At 41.4% G+C, this 15,832-nt stretch overlaps 1 protein-coding gene across 5 annotated transcripts in view; it reads right to left on the bottom strand.

The window, feature by feature from the left end:
- The window catches only part of MAP9 (microtubule associated protein 9), a 28,015-nt gene extending 12,731 nt beyond the window's left edge, over positions 1–15,284 (bottom strand). For 2 of the 5 annotated variants that reach the window (XM_030564622.1, XM_030564623.1), the window contains exons 1-10: positions 15,144–15,284; positions 14,722–14,887; positions 12,685–12,769; positions 10,458–10,841; positions 8,052–8,284; positions 6,366–6,477; positions 4,999–5,258; positions 4,005–4,063; positions 2,024–2,189; positions 480–569 (exon numbers count right to left, since the gene is read on the bottom strand). In XM_030564622.1, coding sequence (XP_030420482.1) covers positions 480–569; positions 2,024–2,189; positions 4,005–4,063; positions 4,999–5,258; positions 6,366–6,477; positions 8,052–8,284; positions 10,458–10,841; positions 12,685–12,769; positions 14,722–14,887; positions 15,144–15,250 — 1,662 coding nt within the window. In that variant the 5' untranslated portion in view covers positions 15,251–15,284. The remainder of the gene's footprint in view (positions 1–479; positions 570–2,023; positions 2,190–4,004; positions 4,064–4,998; positions 5,259–6,365; positions 6,478–8,051; positions 8,285–10,457; positions 10,842–12,684; positions 12,770–14,721; positions 14,888–15,143) is intronic. The other 3 variants (XM_030564624.1, XM_030564626.1, XM_030564625.1) reach the window with 2 other exon arrangements.
- Between the last annotated feature and the right edge of the window lie 548 nt (positions 15,285–15,832).

Below are 15,832 nucleotides of genomic sequence, written 5' to 3'. Positions count from 1 at the left end.
TTCATTGCTGAAATACAGACTATCCCATAATCATCATAATAAAAATACAAAGATGGACCCAGACTGTTGGCTGCAGTCAAGAAGCACAAAGTGAAAAGTGAAGGGAGCTGCAAAGATAGCTTTAATTTATATGGCATCCAAGAATTCTAAGGGTTCAGGGAAGCACCAGCTACATCCCTCTTTTCCCTAGCCACACTCCCTGTGGCAGCCACAAGGATCAGGACATATAAGAGTTATTACATCAGCTCCACTCCACATAAACAGGGGCAATCTTCTTGTTGCTCGTTATGATGGATTTAGAGATGCTTGTTGATGATTGAGTGGTTGCAAAGTGGCCCCAATGAAGGGGATTTCCACTATTTTATTTCTGTATTTCTTTCCTTTTTTAAATACACCACAACAAATACCGTAATGACATTACTTAACAGAGTGGCAGCTGGCTAGCTCCCATTTAATCAAATATTTAAATTTAAACAAACCTTTTCATTTGCATTCTTTAAATTTTCTGCTTTGTTCCTTTTAATTCTCTGCAGTTCCAGAAGAAAGACCCTTTTCTTTTCCAACCAATCCTATAAGATTAAGGAAAAAGCTGTAGCTGAAGAGTTTTAAGCAGTAACTAGATCTTGTACCAAAGTAACTGAGTATTATTGATAAAGCAACATCTGGTGTAATGACCATAGGAAATGCTGACAGTATTTCTGTTTTCATATATAATAATCATCATCATTTTACATATGCAAACTATTACTATAGCCAGCAGCCCATTTGGGGGAAGTGAGGTGTCATTTAAACCACATTCTGAGGATCTGCAGCACAAAAAATATTCCGATCAAAGGTTTCAACTTTTAAGAATAAAACTTTAGAAATTAATAACTTTATTTTAACAAAAAGATTTTAGTATGGAAATAAAAGAAAGAGAATGTGAGCATGGAAGGGCAGGAAAGAAGGAGGAGTTAACTGGTTGATTTACCTCTAATGTTAAAATCCTGGGGGGGGTGGAGGGATGGGAGAAAAGAGCAATACAAATGACATAACACTACGTCTCAAAATCTTCAATAGGGCATCAGAAAAATAGTTGTTGGGGACCAAAGGAAGCATCCCCATGTGTACATGTACAAGAATTAGCTGCAGCTACTAAACCTTTTAATACAAAATATCTACAACCACTATTTTAAGTTTCCCCTGGGTGATTTTTTTTTTTTAAAGTACAGAATACATTTTAGCCATTTAGGATCTACAGGATCCCAAAATTTAGTAAAAAACTCTAACCTATTATATGTTTAATTCAGAAATATCTGCTATGAAAAGTCCACAACTCATTGACGTCAAGGACTATAGACATCCACAAAGTTTTAGAAGTGGGAGAGTGTTTTCAGGATCAGGGTCAAATTTTGTACATTTGTTCATGCGTTTAGTATGTTGTACTGAGAAGCTAAAATATCTTAATGAAGACTATTTGACTTTAGAAAGTGGGTATGAGTCAATGAACACAAAATACTTGAGACAGCATGACATTTAGAACCATTAAACTGTTAAGTTAAGTGAATATGATTTTCCTTATGTGGAAATAACTTATGATAAATAGACGGCTATGACCATAGTTGAGATTTATGCTCCTTTTTACTATAGAGGGCAGCAGAATTCAGATAGATTATGCTGCTCCGGGGAAAAATTTAAGATCTGACATCAAGTTCTTTTTACCTTTCCCATTAAACGTGCCTTTGGAACAGAAAATACAGAGAAAAGATGTACAGAATACATATTAAAAATAAAAAACAACAAATATAATAATGGAGATCATCTATTGTGTTTAAAAACATTTTGCCACAACAGTAAAAGAGAGAGATAAGTTTGTTTCCTTCTCATCTGAATCCACCCTTTGTAGTGAAGCATAATGTTTTAAGAATAAAAAAAAAAAGGCTTGATTTAAGAAAGGTGCATACAGATATTGAGTACAATTAACAGGCTTTTATTCTTATTGGTAGAATCTTTTCAGGTAGGCTTTTGATATGCCAAAATTTACCTGATAAACAGCTGCTCGTAGACTATCCGCTTTGTCAAGCTCAGCACTATATTTTTGTAAGTGTTTATTGTCCAAGACCCTTAATGTTCCCAAGTATTGAGAAGATGTAGTTGTAGATGGAGGGATGGTTTTCCCAGCTTTCTTCAAGTATGTAGACGACAGAGACCTGTGAAGCATGAATTCATAAGTATATCAAAATAAGCTTTCAGTTTCTTATAGTGGATGCCAAGCAGAGCGCCTTCTCATTGAAGTTACATCAAGATATTGCTTATAATCCTGTTTTCACAAGCTTATGTCTTTCGCGGGGGGCGAGGGGGGAGAGGAAGAGGAGGAGACAGCTTGAATTGTCTATTTCTGCTTTCACATGGATTTTATCATTACTAAAACAACCTGCAGGACCTACAAAAAATCTGCTAGCCAACTCAGTAGAGAATGTGAACTCCACAAACACAATAATTTCAGTTCAAGTATTAGAAGTCCTATATGCTTTAATCTAACAAGAACATGTCGAGACAGGTACAAACTGTTACTCCTGAGAACATTCTGCGCCAAAAATTAAAAATGCTGCAAATTTTGTTTATCAAATAAATGTGGAGGCTCCGGCATGGCATTGGGGAGCACAGGTCACTGGATGCACAGAGGTGGGAGATCACTGTGCAGCTCCCCCCTGGGACACGGACTCAGCGATGAGGCTGCACCCAACCCTGATACAGAGCAAGGACTGGACCTGCCCCAGAAACACCCCAGGGCCCTGCCCCTCTGTGCTAAATGTACCAGGTGTGGGCAGGCAGGCTCAGCAATGCAAGATCCAAGTGTGGAGGGGCTTAGTGTGGGGGGATCCAGGTGTGGGTTGAGAGGGTTCAGTGTGGGGCAATCTAGGTGCGGGTGGCTCAGTAAGGGGATGGGGGGAATCTGGATGCACAGGGGCTTGTTCGGGGTTTCCAGGTGCAAAGGTAATGGGAGTCTGCAGGAGTGTCCAGGTGAAGTGGTTGGGGCTCAGCTGGGGTACGTATCTGGGTGTGGGGGGGATAGAGCTTGGCGGGGGCTGTTGGGCATGGAGGGTCAGTGCGGGGGGAGTTTACATGCTGGGGGAGTGGGGCTCAGTGGGGTGGGGATCCAGAAGCAGCTGGTTGGGGCCTGGTGGGGTTGGGATTCCAGGTGGCTCGTTGGGGTGGTCCAGGAATAGGGGTGGGGGAGACTTGGTTGGAGGGATTGGGTATGAGGGGGTCTGGATGCACGGGGTTGAGTGGATGGGAGACCAGCTCCCTGTACAAGGATCCCTCCCCCTGCAGCTCAGGCGTGATGGACGCAAGAAGCAGAGGGGGTGAAGAGTTTGCAGAGATTCCTGCAGCTGGGGGAGAAATCTGGGGTCTCCGGACGCTATGCAGGGGAAGGGGAAGTCCTGTCCTCCCCAGCCTAGCTGGGACTAGAAACTGAGCCCAGCACAGGGTAGGAGCCACCAGCCAGTCTTCTCCAGTCCTGCCCCCTGCCCCACAGTGATTTACCTCTCTGCCGGCTGCCCTGGGCACCCGAAACATACTGCTGGGGAGGGTCGCGTGACCGCTCTTATGGGTTCCCTTTGCTTCCCCATCAGAAAGTCATTTTTCTGCAGGGAAGCAACGAAATCTGTGGGGGACATAATTCTGCACATATGTGGTGGTGCAGAAATCTCCCAGGAGTAAAACCGTGGGCTAGAGTCACTTGTGGGTCTCATGGCACAAATAGATGAAGATTTTGACAAAGGCCCTTGGTGGGTCTGATCTGTCAGTGGAGATGTGGAGAGTTGTCACCCTGCAAAAAATCTGCACCTCCCCTCCTCCAGCACCCTTCCACAGAAGGCCAGATGTTGGTGACGGGGTGATGATGGGTGTGATGAATGAGTGGCCAGTGTGTGTCAATCATGTGTATTTTACCTTTCGAAAGAGATCATATCAGATGGGATCAGATTGTAAACACTGACATATAAGTATCGTTTACTTACCTGCTTGATGAAGAAGGTCTCACTTTTTGTGAAAGTGTCTCCTTATATTCAAATTCTTTCTAACAAACCGAAAAGGAAAAATAAAAATATTATACCTACTGTCAAACAACAAAACCAGTTCTGCGGCATATACTCTGGAAATGCTGTAACAGAAGCTTCATAAAATACGGGAGTGCAAAATATGAATGAAAGGAAGGTGAACAAGTATTTTCTGCCATTCTTTGTGCTTATTATAATCAACAAAATGTAGCCAACATGAAGTCCAGCATGATCTTATAAAAAAGATCAAAATAAAGTATACCATAATCTCCATGACAGTACTTTACACAGAAACATCACTATTTAGTTGGGATTACATTTTAAAAGTGTTCTAATATAGAAAGAGAAAGTAGATAGTATACAGTTATTATTCATTACTTGTATTACCAGAGTGCTGAACAGTCCTAGTTATGGACCAGGACCCCAGCATGCTGGGCTCAAATAGAACAAAAAGACAGTCCTAGCCCTAAAAAGCTTTCAATCTAAGTATAAATATATTTTCTTTTTGCCTTGTACTATAGCTAACAACATAAGCATTATACAAATCACTGATGTGAACAGCACTTAAAACATCGTAAATTAGACCTTCCACTGGTATATTAACCTCAACTGATCTAAGCCAGTTTATACCTCCTAAAGATCTGACCCGGTTTATTTTAAATTCTAGACGTGGATTTAAATAAGGCCAGCAAGCCCAAAGTTTGGTCCTTTTATTTGATTTTAAATATTCATTGAATGTATGTTGCCCTCATCTTCTCAAAATTGATGCTATTTTGTAACAGAATCAATACCAGAAACCAGGCAGCAATGCGTGGCTTCTAATACTGATTCTATTATAAAATAATATCTGTACATATACAAGAGGGAACCAACAAGTTTCATATGGTAACTTTTTACTGAATCTTCCAGGACGTTATTATAAATTATGATACAAAATTATATGTTTAAAAGATACCTTGTCCGAGTCCTCTGAAGTGCTCACTTCTGCCATGTCTTCAGATTTATTATTCAGTGACACTTCCTTTATGCCATTAGCAATGAATTTCTCTTCCAATGTTCGCAAATTTTCTTCAAGCTGGTAATCACTTGACTTCTGTAGTTTCTTAGTTTTCTCATACACTGTAGTCATCATTAGTTCTATCACAGATGGGGATTTTCTGCCATTATTCTCCAATTTCAAATCCCTGCAGTCATTGTCTTCTGTTTGATCCTGGCCTAAAGCAAGTCAAAAAACCAATATGGGATATGAGAAATGAGAAATCAAGAGATGTAATTTTTAAGAAAAAATTTCTATATGGTACTTAGAATATTCATGTATGAAAAAGTTTATTAAGCTTGACACAAGACAAATTATCTTCTGTACACTTTAATGACTTACAAAAGTATACATACAAATCATATTACAAGTTAATATTACTGAAGCAACAAATGTAATTTTTATTTTATTGCAGATGAACTGAAGCTCAGCAGTTTCTCTTTGAAGTCTGGTCCTCCTTCAAAGAGAAACTGCTGAGCTTCAGTTCATCTGCAAATTTGACACCATCAGCTCAGGATTGAACAAAGACTGTGAATGGCTTGCCAACTACAGAACCAGTTTCTCCTCTCTTGGTTTTCACACCTCAACTGCTAGAACAGGGCCTCATCCTCCCTGATTGAACTGACCTCGTTATCTCTAGCTTGCTTGCTAGCATATATATACCTGCCCCTGGAAATTTCCACTACATGCATCTGAGGAAGTGGGTATTCACCCACGAAAGCTCATGCTCCAAAACGTCTGTTAGTCTATAAGGTGCCACAGGATTCTTTGCTGCTTTTACAGATCCAGACTAACACGGCTACCCCTCTGATACTACGCTACTAAAAACAGTAATGTAGATAGGAAGGCTCAGCTTGGGAAAGTAGAAAATGTGTAGGGTATGTATTCACATACCTACCCACATCCTTTCAGTATGTCTTTACTCGCCTAAGTCATGCCCCACTGGCTACACTACTATTTATATTAGGAGGGGCTACATGGGTATGTATACTATAGGCCACCAAAAGCAGTGTGTACTGTAGATGTAACCTTATTGATTACTCCTCTGCAACAAACTGACACCAATAATACATAATAATACAGGAGAGATGCATATTGTAGCTAGTCTCAGATTTCTAAAATAAGCTTGGGGTTGGATCCACCTCTATCAATGAAAACAGACTACACTGACATCATGGACAGTAGTATCAGGCCCTTAAAAGTTACTTATGCTAAGCAATTCTATTATTTCACTGGTTGCACATATTCAAGTATAATGCTTCTATATGAAGTATATTGATTTATACCTTTTGAAGGAGAGCCTTCGCCACACATTAACAAACTGGAGTCTGCAGATATTTCATCAGCTGAATGAAAATGAATAGGGAATGGTGCTGGAGAGCTTGTTAGCCACGGACCCTTAAAGCAGAAAGTGACAGCATAAGCAACATGAACAATTCACACTGAATCAAAATCAGTTAACTTGCTTTACAACATAGTTTTCTATGCAATATTTAAAGTTCCTGAAGAAAAATATGGCTACTGTTTAATTTAAAGGAGATGTAAAGGTAAACAAACAGATTTTAAAAAGACTGTAAACTCATCACACATTAAGGTCAAATCCTGCCCTTCATAATGAAGTGGATGGCTTGTCTATACTGCCCCACAGTTTGGGCTATAGGGGTGTCAAAAGAAGTGATGTTAATGCAAACTAGGAACCTTTTAGTTGTGCCTGCAACATTCACACAGGGGAGAAACAGAACAGGACTTTGGTGCACATTGCTAGTCACACCCCCTTCGTCCCAAATGTGGAGCACTAGACATGGCAAAGAAGAGCAAAGATGCTGTCAGCTGTACCTTCTGCCATAAGAATCCTGCAGGCACAATTAGGCACTCTTCCAATGGCAGGACACAAAAACAAAGAGTAGTGTTCAACCTGCTGCAGTTCCTCTGAATACTGCTGATAAGTAGCATATATACTAGTCAGTTTGAGACTCAACATAGGCCACTACCCTTCCTCTGTGGAAAGGTTCTGCATGCTGACATGGTAACTAGGTGTACTGCCTAGAGCATTTTTCGATCTTATGGAGGAAGGATCCTGTCCCCTCTGACCTTCTTTCCACACCATCATCCACCAATTTTGAGAAAACAAAATTAATGCAGTCATCTTTAGGTCTCTGTTTACAGCATAAAGAAATCTTTACATACAACTTATTAATCATGTTACATTGCTGAAGAAAAATGTGCGTGAAAAGGGATAGAACTTTTTTATAACAACATACCTCTAGGCTTGGAAGGATTAGATTTTTACTGGTAAATGTCAATTTCACTTTGCACACACAAATCCACTAAAAATATTTCCATCAATATTAATAAAAATTTACAGACAGGTGAAGTAAAAAAACCCACTGCTATTTGTTTTGTATATTTAGACATATGATGTTGACAATTTATGTTTTAATGGCTATAAAGCTTTAATTTTCTGAACCTTAAGGTCTACTGTCATCAAATAATTACTGTCTGACCCCCCCCACCACATTGTCTGGCTCCATCCATAATTTCATGCAACAGTGAAAATTTAAATAGCTAAATACAAAAAAATTGCTTAAAACCCATAATTTTGCAAAATCATGAAAAACTAAAATCAATAAAAATTGGAAAAATACTTTAAAATAAATACTGATATTATCCACTGAAATTATAAAAAATAAAGATCAAATTCTGCCAATACTACATACCACAAATTCTGCCAATACTAATGACCTATAGCTGAGAACTACTTCCTTGTAGATCAATAAAGAGATACAGCAAGGCAACAGAATGCTCAAAGTTGCAGATGTAGGAGACTATTTCCCATAGAAGCTCCACTTTTTCAATCCAAGGAGCCTCTAATGCAGATTATGCTAGTCCACAGTTTAGAATAGGCAAAACATACGTAGAAGAAAAAAACAGATAACTATGCACAAATATAATAGATACAATAATTCTCTTACCTCAGGACTAGGGCTTTCAGCAAGTGTCCTTTTCTCAGATGTTGTTATTATGTCACTCAGCCTAGTTAGGGAGGATGGTGCAGAAAATGAAGATAATCTGTAACTAGAAGAAGCCTTATCTTCTGCCCTGGCAACATCTTTGTCTTCTACATGGCTGCTCTTTCTTAAGACACTTCTTGGTTGAGGTGATGGTTTATAATGATCATCCAGTGCAGAAATGCTGACATTCTCAGCTGACAATAAATGTTGTTATTTCAACATCATCCACTAAAAATACTTTATTCAGTTTGGAATATTATTTTGTCAGTTTAGGTTTAACTAACATTTTCAGATGAATCCCTATCTTCAGTAAATAAGCAGCAGTCACAGCAGGTCAATGACCATGACATATTATTTAAAAAAAAATGAAATATCCCGAGGCTCTTACCACAATGAAGATGAAAACAACAAAACCAGAACAAATGCAGCCAACTATATGAGAGAGACAGTTAAAAAACATGTCTTCAGAAATTTTAACCAAAGTTTTGAAGCTTTGAATGCAATGTAAGGACACAGACCAGAAGTTCATCTTTCAATTTGTGATGTTCTCTGTACATATTTAGATATACACTTTGAGCATTATACCTGGGTGTTTATCTGGAGCCAGGAAGGCAAACCAAATAGACTGGATAAACCTAACAAAGGCAGCAAAAACAGCATCAGTCTAATGCAGCACTGCTGTGGGAACACCTTCCATTGTGATCCTTCTCTATTCTTTTTATACGACCACTAGACTTATTACATGAACCCTTATGCTTCCCTCTGCGCAGGGCAGAATAGATCAAATTTGTGGGGAAAAAATAAATGCAGAGAGAAGGGTGGTGGGAGGAGCCAGGTGACTATTGGGATATTTGCCCCCTTCTATGCATCTATTGCTGTACCTTTTCTAAAAAGTTCAGGGCTCAGCAGTCACAAAGAAATATAGTGTGCTGTCAAGGAACAGGGTGGAGGAACCTGGGAACAGCCACTACAGTTAGCATTTTCCCAGACAAGTTGCAGAGCCTTCAAAGCAGTGCTAAATTAAATGCCTTTTTTCAAGCAAAAACTCATTTTTCCCAATCCACAGCTGTCCCCAGGCAGCCAGTGGCAGTACAGCTATCCTGCCTGACATCTTTTACAAGGACTAGATTCATTCAGAACAGAGGGAACACTGAAATGTGTTGCTTGGTGTGCTTCTCTGCATGCTAACCCATATCCAAAATGAACTTCCAAACCCAGAGCTAGCCATGGAAGTATTTGTGTCTAAGCATTAGGAAGTAACAGTACAATTAGGGTGACCAGACAGCAAGTGTGAAAAATCAGGATGGGGGAGTAACAGGAGCCTATATAAGAAAAAGACCCAGAAATCAGGACTCTCCCTATAAAATCGAGACATCTGGTCACCCTAAGTACAATGGGTGTGCAAGTACAATGGGTGTACTGAGTGCCGTTTTCTAAAATATCATTTCATAAACCCTATAGCGCAAACAAGAGTGAAATTTATCTTAGTGCACAGGGCTCATCAAGGCCATCCACACTGTTTAAACACTAATTAAACTCTTAATGGGAGGAAAGACTTCCAAATAAATAAAGTGAATTTGTCCTCAATAAGCCATTAGAATATCAAAGAAAGAGGCCAAGCTTGTCCTTCATTAGAGGAAGTCACTGATCAGAGATTAGATCAAATTGTCTAAACATGAGATAATTTAAAATTGGTTGCCTGTTGGAGAGGAGAAGCAGGTGTTTGTGTACTTGCTTTTTAGATAAAGGACGTCTGAACTTGTGTCTGTCCAAAGAAAGATTTTCAGATTAAAGTACATGAAGCTTTGCTGCCACTGTGTGTGTGGAAGTGGGGAAATTACAAAGTGTTTGCTACTGTTCATCACACACCACTCATTGCAGTTTGTGTTTTCTCATCATTAATAGTAAATGGGCCATGGATTTATCTCAAGATAAAATATCATTGATATGTGGCAAGTTACTGCATGGCAAACCAGGGTCTGAATCAACAGCGCACAAGTTTGCCACGCAGTAATGTCACCTGTGGACACTGCTACAGCATAAATTCCCAGAGTGCGGCTTACTATATACCACTCTCTGTTCTCTCTTTCTGACATAGTCTATCATGTGATTTCAGCAATCTTTTATTTGCCTAGAATGTCAGTTTATCTAGTTACTTATGGCGGGCAGTTGCAGAATGTTAAAAGGAGCACTTAAAAAATTAGTTAAAAACTCTGATCCTCTTTGATATTAAAGATATTGAAACCACACCCTATACTGAAGTCTAAACAATTCTAACATTTTCATTTCCAATATTAGATTCATTTAAAATTATAATAATACGAATACACAAATAGCAGCAACAAAATTCAAGTGCCTTCTTTTTACCTGAAGATATATTTTTGATTCTTTGCTCCCTTAGCTTTGGTACTGGTTTGTTTTCAAATTCATGTTGAGTAATTTCTTCTCTTTCATTTTGCAGTATAGCCATATGTGATTCATTACAGTGGTCACCTTCATTATCACGACAAGTTAATTTTTCAATGAATAAACATTCTGTTTCATCTTCTCTGTCACCACTCAAGTTTTGGCTTTTCAAAATTGTCATCTGTTGAAGTTTCTCTTCATGTAATAGTGAGGTCAAGTCATCAGCAATTTCACTTTTCAAAAGGGCCTTTTTCTGAGTAGTCTCATCATCTGAGAGGGTAATATTAAAGGCAACTGATTTCTTATTTGTGTTTTCAACAGCTGAATTATTTTCAGGGAGTTCTTCTAGAATATCCCAAAACAATGTATTTTCATCAACTTCTATATTAGATTTGTATTTGATGTATAAAAGAGATACAGCAATCTCACATTTTATACCATACGAAAATTCTTTGTACAGTTCTGCTCTGGCCAACATCTCTGACCTTAACTCCTATTATCTTGCCCCCAATTTCACTGATCTTATTTACTTTGCTTCTTTTTCCCAGTCCTGTCTCCTGCCTTTTTCTATTCTGAACCCTATGCACAGAATGCCGTCCCAGTCTTCATTAGTTAATTCCTGCCATCACCAGAATCAAGTTCCTTCTAAAAACCTACTTCTCCAAGCAGAAGCATAAAGATTGACACATACTATAAAATGAGCAAGCATGGAATCTTATTACTGGAACTTTTCTGATTCCTCATGCCCCTCTATGTTACACTCACTAGTTGTGTCCATTAGAAATTTACATTGTAAACTTCGCAAATAAGACATGGTCTCTGCCCCATTCTGCACAAGACCCCGAAGCAGAGATGGCCTTAGGGGTAGACCACCCAGGCACAGAGAGCTGTGTGCTGCTGGTGTACAGTCAGAAATTGCTCCCAGCTAGCAGCGGAGCGATGCGTGGTGGGGGCTCCCACATTTCTCCCTTCTTACACCTGGCATAGGAACCTAGGTGGGTGAGGAAGCGGTGATGCACAGATACTGCTTGCCCCCCCCTCCCCCAATGTTCCTTCACATCCCTCTAAGGGGCGGTGAAGAGGGGAGCAAGAAGCACTTTGTGCGTCCAGGTCAAACTTTCCCCACCTGGGCTGTGCTGTGAAGCGAGCATCAGGTGCTGCTACTCTCCTGCTCTCTTCTTACTCAGCCCAGATAGGGAAAGTTTGACCTGGATGCACACAGCCCTGACATCACTCCTTGGTCCCCACATCACAGCCCCCTAGGAGTACATGGAGGAACAACATTTGGGGGAGCAAGCAACAATGCCTGCTGCTCCACGCGTCCACCTCAGTTTCTCCATGTGGGTCTAGGAGGGGGGTGCAAGGTCAAAGGGTGCACAGTGCAGGGTTTAGAAGTGCCAAGGGGGGTGGGGAGACCCTGGAGCCCACAGAGCCCAGGGCAATAGGGGGCACTAACAGGGGCAGAGGCAATGGGGGGGTCACCATGCCCATGGGAGCCAGGGAGACCAAAATACAAGTTTGCCCAGAGTGCCATTTTCTCTAAGGCCGGCCCTGCCACAAAGTATAGTTTTGTTTAAGAAAGCTGTTTTATAGAACCTTGCCTGTTATTACTGTTTGATCTGAGTTGTTTCAGGTAAAAAGAAAAAAAAAAGTGTGTGTGTGGGGGGGGGGGCACTAAAGTACACAGAGGTATCAAAGCAACGTGTCAAATGCAGAAAGGGACCTGCTGTGCAATCTGTCTGTAAAGGAAAGTCTGAGCCTTTGCACATCAGTTTAATCTAAAAGATCTGGCAGATATGGTGAGTAAAAACCAAGTATCACATGGATGAAGTGTCTTAAAAGTAATTTATGACATTTAAAAGGCCAAACTTCCTTTAAAGAGACAGGATCCCAAGCAGGGAGGCAACTGATTCATTAGGGCTTTGTCTGTAGAAAAAAGTAAAAAAATCCTTAAAAATTATATAGACCCTAAACTGAGGAAAAACCAAGGTCCAATCTTGCACCTTCTGATATCAATGGGAATTCTGGTCCTAACTTTATTGAGCAGGACAGGGTACATAATTTAGAAGTAGTTGTAATATGGAATCTTGGTACATTAAACCGTATTAGCGCCACAGGATCTTTAGTGATCTATCAGTGAAGGGTGGGAGGGGGAGAACACATACAAAACCGCTGCTATTTAACATACCATCTTCATCACTGTCAAAGTCATCTGAGTATTCAGCAGTTTGCTGTCTTGCTGCACGAGCAGAAATTGCTTCTTGTAGCTCATTCTGAAATATTTTAACAGATAACTTTTATTCAAAAGGAAAGATCCATTACTTCAAGTTCAACTCTCATTCTTCCCACTAACAAAAAATGTTTTGGGACAGTAACAGATCTGAATATTTGGGGGTGAGGGTATAGTACAGTGTTTTCCAACATTTTGAAAGCTGATGCACCTTTCAGGAAAACACCATCAATTGGACACACCCTCACCACCACCCCGCCCCATATCCTTGCCATCTACTGATAAAAGTCTATGCATCTTAGGGTACATGTACGTTATGCGATAAATTGATCCCCGATTGCTCTCCTGTCGACTGCTGAACTCCAGCTCGGTGAGAGGCGGAAGCAAAGTCAATGGGGGAGCTGCGGCGCGCCACAAAGATGCAAAGTAAGTAATTTTAATTTGATCTAAGATTCGTCGGCTTCAGCTATACTATTCTCGTAGCTGAGGCTGCGTATCTTAGATCGATCCCCACCCAGTGTAGTCCAGGCCTTAGTTTGTGTATCTTTTGAGTAACACCTCCAGCTCCTTTGAACTTTGTGCTCCCTCTTCCGCAGTGGACTTACCCACTCTTTGGAAAACACTTGCCTAGTTAACAAGTCGCTTGACTGGGAGTCAGAAGACATGGCCTGTTTCTGATATTGCCTGCTGTGTGACATGGGATAAGTCACTTCAGCCCAGATCCAAAGGGACTTAGGAGCTACAGTGCTGTCACAAGGCTTTACTTTTAGGTGCCTTGGAAAGCACTGGAATCCAAAAAGCCTGAGTTAGGTACCTAGGCTCCCTATACAATGAATGGGGAGAGATAAGCATTTAAGAAGGGGAGCCACAAAAGCAAGCCTATTAGGCAGCTCCCCTCCCACGCTAGTCAATAGTAGAGAGAGTGTTTTCTTGCTCAAAAATTACCAGCCACTAGCAACATGGAAGCAGTTAGAACCTCCAGAAAAGTGCATATAAGCTTCATTAATGTGCTTTCACAAAAAGGCCACATAGATCTTTTCAGGTCCAACAGAATCTAGCTAGAAAATATCTACCCATCATCAGATCCTTTATTTTTGGCAGCAGATGATGTAAGTAAGAAACAAACAAATATACACTAGACAAACTACACAGCAGGTGACTGAGGAAAAGAAAAACTTTGTATTGAAGACATTTTGTGTTGCTTCTAAGATCTCCTGCTAGGTGTGTGTGTATATATCTCCTAAACCTCAGTCACCTGCTGTGTAGTTTGTTACCCGACAGGACACATCCTTCTGTAAACATCACCTCCAACCTTCAAAACTTAAACCCTGATCACGCAAAGATTTATGCATGTGTTCATCTTCAAGCACATAACAAATCTCATTGATTTAGAAATTAAGCATGTGCTAAAATCTTTTCATGACCAATACAAAGCTATTGTATCAAATTGGCTGCATGCAAAAGTTACCCACCCAGGATTTGTAGTCTGAAGTTCCTTGCTTTTAATTGGTTTAAAATAGATGTTTTACTTTAATCAAGGACAATTATTGTGTATATTTAGGAGATCAAGAAAACCTCAGCATGATTTTTCTAAAGAAGTACACAGAAACTAAATGAGAATGTCAATTCCACTTTTAAGATAGGAAAGTGTAGGTGTTGAAGTTTTTGCTTTTCTGGCATATTGACAGCAGAGTTGTTTTTGTTGCTAACCTTAGTAACACAAAGGCCAGGTCTACAGTAGAAACTTTAGCCAATATAGTAATGTTGTTTAGGAGTGTGATTTTTGGTGACATTTCTACACTGGCAAAAACTCTACTGTATATGTACCTGCATGAAAGTGCTTTTACTTCACTTGCCAAACTGGTATAGATTATCCTGGTAAAAGCACGTTGTTTTTTTTTTACTAGGATAAGCTGTACACTAGGAGGTTTGCCAGTTTGGCTAGCATAGAGTTGGCTGATTTTTTATCAGATAAGGTGGGGTAAAATAATTTACCTGAAAAGTGGTTCTTCTGGAGACCTTGGGGCTCTTGGTATATGCTAAAGTGGTGCCAATCTCTTCATCAGACATGGTGGGGAAAAGGTCTGGAGAAATGACTCTTATGCAGGTTCTCCTCGTTTTCACGCCCTCAGCTCGCTGCTCCAGTGAACTCAACTCTCTCCTGAGGGTTTAAACAATGGACCAGAGTGATTAAAGCGAGGATCTGTCAGACCCTTCGCTCGGGCTGCCCCGGGGCGCTGCAGGAGGCGCCGGCATGCGGCGGAATCAGCCCGCCCCGGGCAGGTCTGCGCTGCAGGGCGCACACTAGCTCTGACCCATGGAAACCCGGCCCCGGGGCCCGACCGCCCGGGGACAGCGCCCCCTCCCCTGCCCCACGAGCCGGGCCCTGCGGCCGCCCCTCCACAGACGGGTCCCACCTCCCGTGGCTGCCTGTCCCGTGCCCGCGCGGGCCCGTCCGGGGGGGGCTCGCTCTAGGCGCTGCGCAGCGGCCGCTCCGCTCCTGCCGTCGCCGTCGCAGCTGCATTGATCGGAGAGGCGGAGACTGAACCCCAGCCGGCCCGCGCGGCCATACACGTTACCTAGCAACACACCAACACAGGAAGTGACCGCATAGACCGAGCCCCTGCTACTAGGGGGACAAAGCCCCGCCCCCTCCCCTGCCAGTCGGGATGGGGCTACGGTCACGTGGCTGGCTCTGTTCAGAGAGTCCAGGACCCGGATGGTTCCCTGACCCCTGCTTAGAAGCAAAGCAGAGGCGGGTGGGCGAGAGCTGGTGTGGGGTAGCCCCCCGCCTCTGCAGCAGATTTGCCGGTTTGTTTAATAGTCAGTGTCAGGGCTGCAGAGAACGGAGGTGATCGGGACTCGTCAGGCCCTGGGCTGAGCTGGTCAGATGCTGGCCGAGAATGTAGCTTTACATGCTCTATTTTGTATCCCTATTAAGTCTTATCCATTAACGCTTACGAAGTGCGTTTCCTCTTTTCCAAGTGAGTCCTGACACCTCACACGTTCTAGAAGGCCTGTGTGCTCCCACTGCCCGTGCAACTTCATTAAACTAAATTGCAACTGCACTTCAGCTTTTGTTAATTACAAGAACCTCCTTTATCTC

This window comes from Gopherus evgoodei, chromosome 5 (genome assembly GCF_007399415.2).
Source record: "Gopherus evgoodei ecotype Sinaloan lineage chromosome 5, rGopEvg1_v1.p, whole genome shotgun sequence".
Classification (NCBI taxonomy): Eukaryota; Metazoa; Chordata; order Testudines; family Testudinidae; genus Gopherus; species Gopherus evgoodei.
Note: the sequence above shows the minus strand (reverse complement) of the source record. Positions and strands in the feature narration are given on the sequence as shown.